This window comes from Penaeus monodon, chromosome 31 (assembly GCF_015228065.2).
Source record: "Penaeus monodon isolate SGIC_2016 chromosome 31, NSTDA_Pmon_1, whole genome shotgun sequence".
NCBI classification, from domain to species: Eukaryota; Metazoa; Arthropoda; class Malacostraca; order Decapoda; family Penaeidae; genus Penaeus; species Penaeus monodon.
In genome coordinates, this window is record NC_051416.1 from 20,549,211 (window position 1) to 20,549,467 (window position 257).

The 257-nt window shown below is 60.7% G+C and overlaps 1 protein-coding gene across 1 annotated transcript in view; it reads right to left on the bottom strand.

Moving 5' to 3' along the window:
• Window positions 1-257, bottom strand: part of LOC119592922 (dual 3',5'-cyclic-AMP and -GMP phosphodiesterase 11A-like) — a 113,884-nt gene that overhangs the window by 29,022 nt on the left and 84,605 nt on the right. The window contains exon 10 of the mRNA XM_037941814.1: window positions 70-249. Within this exon, the coding sequence (XP_037797742.1) occupies window positions 70-249 (180 nt within the window). The remainder of the gene's footprint in view (window positions 1-69; window positions 250-257) is intronic.

Consider the following 257-nt stretch of genomic DNA (forward strand, 5'->3'; position numbering starts at 1 on the left):
TGGAAGCTGTGACCACTAGAGGCGTGGCAGCAACCCTGAGGCGCTCCGGCCGTGCTGCCGTGTTGTCACCTTGCCTGCAGCTGCCGTGTTGGGTGTCACAGTGTCCTGAGGTGAAGGTGAAGGAACAGGTGGAGTTGTTGGAGGTGTGGCGTGGGGAGTAGAGGTCTCGATGGCTCGCGACGGCAAACTCCGCGCCTTGTTATTGGCCCTGGAGGAGTGTCTAGTAAGCGAGGTCCGCGAGAAACGCCTCTGCGAAT